The sequence below is a fragment of the Myotis davidii genome, unplaced genomic scaffold (assembly GCF_000327345.1).
Source record: "Myotis davidii unplaced genomic scaffold, ASM32734v1 scaffold573, whole genome shotgun sequence".
Lineage (NCBI taxonomy): Eukaryota > Metazoa > Chordata > Mammalia > Chiroptera > Vespertilionidae > Myotis > Myotis davidii.
Genome location: NW_006285997.1, coordinates 3,054,520 through 3,062,094, shown reverse-complemented (window position 1 = coordinate 3,062,094; position 7,575 = coordinate 3,054,520). Strand labels below are relative to the sequence as shown.

The 7,575-nt window shown below is 37.5% G+C and overlaps 1 protein-coding gene across 3 annotated transcripts in view; it reads right to left on the bottom strand.

Annotated features, from left to right (window-relative positions):
• Nucleotides 1-54: 54 nt before the first annotated feature.
• The window catches only part of HERPUD2 (HERPUD family member 2), a 19,617-nt gene continuing 12,096 nt past the window's right edge, over nucleotides 55-7,575 (bottom strand). For 2 of the 3 annotated variants that reach the window (XM_006757202.2, XM_006757204.2), the window contains 5 exons: nucleotides 5,021-5,175; nucleotides 4,551-4,673; nucleotides 1,691-2,014; nucleotides 890-1,004; nucleotides 55-431 (listed from right to left, as the gene is read on the bottom strand). In XM_006757202.2, the coding sequence (XP_006757265.1) occupies nucleotides 270-431; nucleotides 890-1,004; nucleotides 1,691-2,014; nucleotides 4,551-4,673; nucleotides 5,021-5,175 (879 nt within the window). In that variant the 3' untranslated portion in view covers nucleotides 55-269. The other variant, XM_015559706.1, reaches the window with a different exon arrangement.

Below are 7,575 nucleotides of genomic sequence, written 5' to 3'. Positions count from 1 at the left end.
GTTTATCTGATTTAATACACATAATTAAAATTAATAAAACCTGGAAGATCAATGTTGTTGTGCTATGTTCTGTTAGGATTTCTTTTTTTAATCACACATTTAGTAGTTCATTTGTGCTTAAACTATTCATATGCATGAGAAGCTTAAAGAAAAAAAACCTCTGTACATGATGATGAAAAGGAAGTAATAAATTTTTTTGAAATTGCACTGTTATTTAAGTCACGTTCCTAAAGCCAGACCTTCCTTTGCAGCTGGCAGAGTTTTCAGATCTAATTGGCGACCTGGGGAGGCCCCTCTGGTATGAGTGAAGTGAAGAAGCTGGTGATGAAAGCCCAAGCGGATGCCATGAGTCCAGGCCTGTGGAGTGCACTGCCGTCTTCACCCGCCTCTTCTCCATGCTCATCTTCAAGCCCATCATCCATGAGACGCTCCTTTCAAACAAAACAAGAAATGTACTCCTAAGTGAGTAAGCAGCAAGCATGCACGCGTGCCAAAAAGGAGAGTTAAGTACTTCCCTAGAGAAGAAAGGAACGTGAGAGTAAGAAAATGGTACAGAGCTGGTCATTAGAAATCTTTGTTAAATCCAAAATTGATAAATTCCTTGGTGTTTGAGTTCAAAGGGATAACTGCCAATTTAATACAATAAATTCTCACCATGTACATAATTTTCTTTCTAGGCTATTTTAAGGAAGAAAAATATTAGTTCTTCCCACTTAATTCTAATATGACTAAGTTCTTCCAGATAAAACCACACAGCTTATATGTTAACTTTTCTTCATGTGCTATTCCTGAAATACTTATGAAACACCCAAGACTGTTTTATCATTTTGCCTCACACAACGCTGAGGACACATCCACACTGAAAACATACAAAACCTCATTAGCATACCATTTCTTCAAGTTCTAGGTTGTCTGCATTCTGCCCATGATTAACTTCAGCATTATTGTTGGGGGCCTGCTGCTGACCTCCTTCTTGCCTAAAAGGAAACCATCCAGCTTGGTGTCTGTTTGGTAAAATAAAGAAAAAGAAAATAAGTCACAACTGTTTTTATTTATAAAACTATGAAGCATTAGTGTCCTACAAGAGAAAAATGATTAGAACTATATTACATGAAAGGACCATATTGCCTACTTTAGGCTGAGAACTACCCCTCTCAAAGCAATAACAGCAAAACAGAAACCAATTTCAGGCAAAAAGTCTATCATGGGCTTAAGTGCCTCTATGCTAGATATTAAGACATGTCCGGAGTTATAAAACCTTTTTGTTATTTTTTAAAATGAAATTCAACTAGATAATTTGCTTGCCTCTTGTGACAAGGCAAAGTTAGTCTACTTAGGAAGAAAAAAATTTGACCTGTACCTAAAGGACTTACTAATAGTAACTATAATTAAAAAGAACATACTTGTACAAGAATGAATCATATATCTCCACCAGTTTTAAATATTGTTAATAGCTGAATTAATAGTTTTTATAATTGACAATAAAGGAAAAATTTGCTTCTAGACAATTCTGATAAATGTTCTCACTCAACATAACCTGGTCTGCTTCTGATGCCAGACCTACGAAACCCAACATTCTTTCTTATTTCCTCATCTGACATTTACAACAGACGACCATAGCCAGATTCTGTGCTGACCAGTTTCAAAAGTCATTCAAAGGAACCACAGAAAGGTAATGAACATCACTCACAAATAAACCAGTAGCATGGCTCCCATGACCATGACAAAGCGACTGAAAGAGGAATAGAAGTACACGATGCTGAGGAGGATGGCGGCTCGTGAGAACGTATACATCCAGTCCAGCCAGTCTCGATTGAAGTCTTCTTCGTTTAGCACCGGGCCTCCCTGGGCATTCATCTGAACATTCTCATTCATGGGTCGATTTTCTCGGGCCACTAAGTTGGGAGCTGGTGGAGGTTCTTCTCCAGGAAGACGTGCCAAATTTAGAGGCTGTGAAGGCGCAGGCTGGGCAGGGGTGGCATCTGATGTGGCCTGAGCTGAAACTGCAGCTTGACTGGAAGAGTCACCAAAATAAACATTAAAAAGGGAAGAACTTGATCACACTACGTATTTTTTCAAAGCGTCCTGGATAAGCCATATGTGTTTTTCATAAACCTGATATGGACTATCACTACCCCTGCCCCCCATTTTTTAGGTAAGCACAAATTTCAGTGCAAAGTGGGACCAAGATTGTGGCAGGAGTAGCTCAGGGAAGGAGGCTCTCAGCCTGGTTTGGGGGGATGGAGGGGAGATAAGAACAGCCACGTGAATCACTCTTTTCTCCTTTGCACTAAATACTTTATAAGGTAACAACCAAATCTCTTTCCAATCTTTTCACTAATGGCCCCTTTTGTCACTCTACATAGTACCCACCCCCTCCCCCTCAGACCCAGGTTTTGAAGGATTTGTCTAAAAAAATGTACATTAGTCATGACCCTGTGTCCACTGTCAGTGATAAATGGTTTGTATTAGCATTTTAAGATATTAACCCTTCAACCCCAATCCTAACTTCTGGGAACTCTATCTGGGGACCACTGACAGAGGTCCTTTATTAACTTGCAAAGAATTGTGGTTCTAAAGTTTGCTTATAATTTCATTGCTGGAAAATCAGGAAAATTTTTCTATAATATGCTCCTAGTAAAATAATATATATAGAATTTAAATTATCCAGCCTAGGGGGAAAGTTATAGAAGATGGTCATGAATTGATAAATGCTGAAATTGGGTGATGAACACAGTGTTCATTTTATATTCTATCTTTCTGTATGTTGAAATTCTTCTACAATCAAAGGTTTAAAAATCAAGATAGCAAAATAAAAAATAGAAGTTTCCTAGGCTACAAAAGCCTATTTAAGCCTGTATTCTAAAATCCTGCATCTATACGGGTTTTTTGGTTCCAAAACACTTATTATACCTCATATTGATTCAGAAGTTGAGCATCTTTTCATATGTCTACTGGCCATCTATATGTCCTCTTTGAAGAAGTGTCTATTCAGGTCCTTTGCCCATTTTTTAATTTGTTTGGGTTTTTTGGTGTTGAGTTTTATAAGTTCTTTATAAATTTTGGGTATTAACACTTTGTCAAATGTACCAGCAAATACGTTCTCCCATTCAGTGGGCTATCTTTTCAATTTGTTGATGGTTTCCTTTGTTGTGCAAAAACTTTTTATTGTGATGTAATCCCATTTGTTTATTTTTAATTTTGTTTCCCTTGCCCAAGGGGATACATCAGAAAAAAATATTATTATGAGAAATGTCTGAGATTTTACTGCCTGTTTTATTCTAGGATTTTTATGGTTTTCAGACTAACATTTAAGTTCTTGATCCATTTTTTAATTTATTCTTGTGTGTGGTATAGGATGATCCAGTTTTATTTTTTTGCACGTATCTGCCCAATTTTCCCAACACCATTGATTGAATAGACTATCTTTATCCCACTGTGTTTTTGCCTCCTTTGTCAAATATTACTTGACTATAAAGGCATGGGTTTATTTCTCTGTTCTGTTCCATTGATCTGTATATCTGTTTTTATGCCAGTACCATGCTGTTTTGGTTACTATGATCTTCTAGTATAATTTTGTTCTTTCTCCAGATTGCTTAGACTATTTGGGGTCTTTTGTGGTTCCATATAGATTTTTGGAATATTTGTTCTAGTTCTATGAAATACGCCATTGGTATCTTGATAGAAACTGCATTGAATCTTTAGATTGCTTTGGGTAGCATGGGCATTTAAATGATGTCAATTCTTCCTATCCATGAACATGGTATACTAGATGCCCAGTGCATGGATTTGTGCTCTGGTAGGGGGGCATGGCCTGCAGGGATCGGCCTGCTGTGGGGAAGGCGCTCATCCTAATCAGCTGAGTGGCACTCCCACTGTGGGAGCACACTGACCACCAGGGGACAGATCCTGTGTTGAGCGTCTGCCCCCAGTGGTTAGTGCATGTCACAGCATCTGGTCAACCGGTCGTTCTGCTGTTTGGTCACTGGGCTTTAATATATAGAGAGGCTTCCACTTGCTTGTATTTTCTTTAATTTCTTTCTTCAGTGTCTTGTAATTTTCTGAGTTCAGGTCTTTTACATCCTTGGTTAAATTTATTGCTAGGTATTTTATTCCTTTTGAAGCAATTTTGAATGAGACTGTTTCCTTAGTTTCCCTTACCTAAATCAATAAAATATATTTAAAAAATAATAGTAATAAAAATAAAATTAATTAATTAAAATGCAACTGATTTCTGGATATTTATTTTGTATCCTACTATTTTACTAAATTCATTTATCAGTTCTAGTAGAATAAATCCAACTTGATCATTATTTTTAATGTGTTGCTGGATTCAGTTTGCTAATATTTTCTTGGATTTTAGCATCTATGTTCATCAGGGATATAGCCATTTGATTTTTTTAATAAGTACCTGCTGAGATGTTTGTGAACTCCTTATAATAATTTTTAAAAGTTAATGTAATACATCAGTAAACGTAATCCCAAATCAAGGATAAAAGCAGAAAATAAAGTAAATAACACAGTGAGTTAAGATACTGAAATTCACTTACTATTGCATATAATACTGATGAGCATACATCTGCTGCCACCACAGCACCTGCAATGGGCTGAACGCGGGGTACACTGGGAATCCGGCTGGAACAGCTTGTCCGGGAAGCTGGTTGTCTACATTTCTGCCATAAAGAGATAAAGAAATGTCTTTGAATGCTCCGGAATTGAAAGCATTTCTCTAAATTTTCATTTCTGAACTACAAGTCATCCTACTGAATCAGAACCTGCATCTACACAAGATCCCCAGGTGATTAGCACAAACATTAAAAACTAAAAAATACAGCCCTAGATGATTCTGATACATGAGCAGCTTTCACCAGCACTGCTCTACTTCACCTTCTAATTCTCAAAATATGCACTCAGGTAATGGAATAAACTTCAAATGCACTCTGATCACTGCAGAGGGCTACCATGGAAGTCAGGAGAAACAGATTTCGAAGAGGCCCACGGCTGCCAGGAGTTCACTCACCCTTGCATTACGTATGGGAACTGATGACTCTGTGCGGGGTCGGTCTGTGCTTGGGGAAGGGAACGCTGCCTCAGTCCTTCTGAGGAAGAACTGACAGCTAACGGCAAGGTTTCTTGACTGGATGATGGAGTTCTTGATCCTGACTGATCTGAACTCTACAAACAGAAATGTAACTATTTTTTTCAGGAAGATTTAATTCATTGCAATCATGAGGTTACAGACACAGTGCTAAAAACGTATTGATGAAATCCCTCTGCAAACAGTGGATTTTAGGAATTTACTCATTTGAATCTTGTGCCCAGCACAGTAAGAAGATACTTTAATTCTGATGAGACTAAAGAGTTCAGAAAAATCAAAGTTTCTTAATTACACAACAGTTCAATTATCAACTAGAAAAGGCTAAGTAGTGAAGTAATTGTATACAAAAAGAGCATACAAAATTGTGAGGATTAAATTACATGAAAAGTTCTTTTCATGATGCCATAAAACATAGGAAGTGCTCAATAATGGTACCAATTACTGTGCCATTTCCTATGCGCCAGGTACTGTATAACGTGCTCTTAGTAACGCACTGTTTTAAAATTATGAGGAACATGCTAGAAATCAGAAGATCTAGAATCTGGTATTATCTCTGACATTAGCAAGGAACATGACCTTAAAATTTCACTTAACCTCTGAGTCTCAGCTTCCCTACAAAAAATAAGATTGAGCTACATTTTCAAGATTCCTTTCAGTTCTAAACTTCTGTTAGTTTAAAGATACCAGAAATATTGTTTTTAAAAATATGAACAAGGTATCAATCAGGATTTTAAAATTCTCATGTTTCAATGATGTCAGTAACTCACCAGACTCAACAGCCTTAAACAATATAACGCCTTGAGGACCGCCCAATTTGTTAGTATTTGAAAATAATTTATCATGTCCTATGTAAATGTGAAACACAATTATATTTTATATAAATTATAGCTCTTCCATTTTAAATACCTGGGTACAATATAATCTGAACATCCTTCCAGGTTTGCTAACGCTGTATTTTAGCTGCACTGCCTGCCTATTGACAGGATGTCTTTTTAGCGTATATACCCGTCCTACGTCCTGCCATGTAAAAGGTCCCAAGAACACTGGTCTTTTGCAAAACTAACACAAGCTTTCTTTAAGATGTTATTCCACACAAAATAGATACCAAATAACTCACTAGGGACTCTGATTCTTAGGGACATTATTCAGAAAGGCTTCTTTTTTGACAAGATTTCTCATTAAATGAACCATAACAAGGTGGTTAATTAAAAGTTAATAGGAGAAAGGCCTAGCCATTTGGCAGCCCAGCCTTATTTCTTTAGAACTCAGGATTTCTGACCTTACTAGATAACTCTCTCATGATTAGATTTTTAAGACATTTTCAAATCCTACTGAAATTTCTTAGTCATAAAACATTAAGGGGAATTCAACTTAATTTTCCTTTGACACATTTCAGATTTTCATACTACACCTTGAAAACTGAACATATATATACTAATGACATGAAATCATGGCTGAGGAACCACTGGACAAGTCAAAGGATTCTAAAACTAAACTAAACAAAAACTAAACCAACACAACTGTGCCCAAAGACTACATACAGAATTTCATGCCACTGCCAATGACTGTCCCTTCTGGTCCAAGGTGGGAAACAGATCCAGGCCCTTAGGTTTATTGACAAAACATATTTCAGTTTAATATAAGCTAAATTCCCACAGCTGGTACTACAGAATACTTACCATTGAGGACATAAAATTAAATACAGCAACTAGAGGATCAAGATCTTAAAGAAGCATTTAACTAGCATCTACTGGAAGATCTTTCATCTAGTTATCATCTGCCACTCATCCCCTTCCTTAGAGTTTTGGCTCAATTCTTGACAAGAAGGAAAGTATACTTAGAGCAGAGGTCCTCAAACTTTTTAAACAGGGGGCCAGTTCACTGTCCCTCAGACATTCCACACATGCGCACTGCGGGCCCGGGACGAGTCGGCTGCTAAGCAGGACAGGCAGCGGCGGCAACAACACCCGGCGGGCCGGATAAATGTTTTCAGCGGGCCGCATGTGGCCCACGGGCCTCAGTTTGAGGACGCCTGACGTAGAGTATAACAGTCTCTGCCCAGGAAGTTTAAAGCAAGCTTCCACTCATCCAATCCTTTTCTCTCACCTTCAAAACTTTTATGGGAAACCAAAAATAATTTAAGGTAAAAGGATTTAGGACAGTGTCTTTCATACTTGCAGAAAATGCCTAAGTTGAAAAGTTTTAAGAAAAATTTCCTGAACAATTCTAGGTAAATGAAAAACTAAGGTAGGAGAAATGAATACCCAAGTCTGAAAGAGCTGAGTAGGTTAAGTAATTTTTCCTCCTGCAGTTGGAATGTATGCCCAAATCTAGTCATTTTTTAAAAAGTAAAATTCTGTCCCAGACAGTATGGCTCAATAGGTTGGGCATAATACTTTGCACTGAAAAATTGCTGGTTCAATTCCCCATCAGGGCACATGCCCGGATGGCAGCTTGTGCTTTTCATAAAGGAAGTG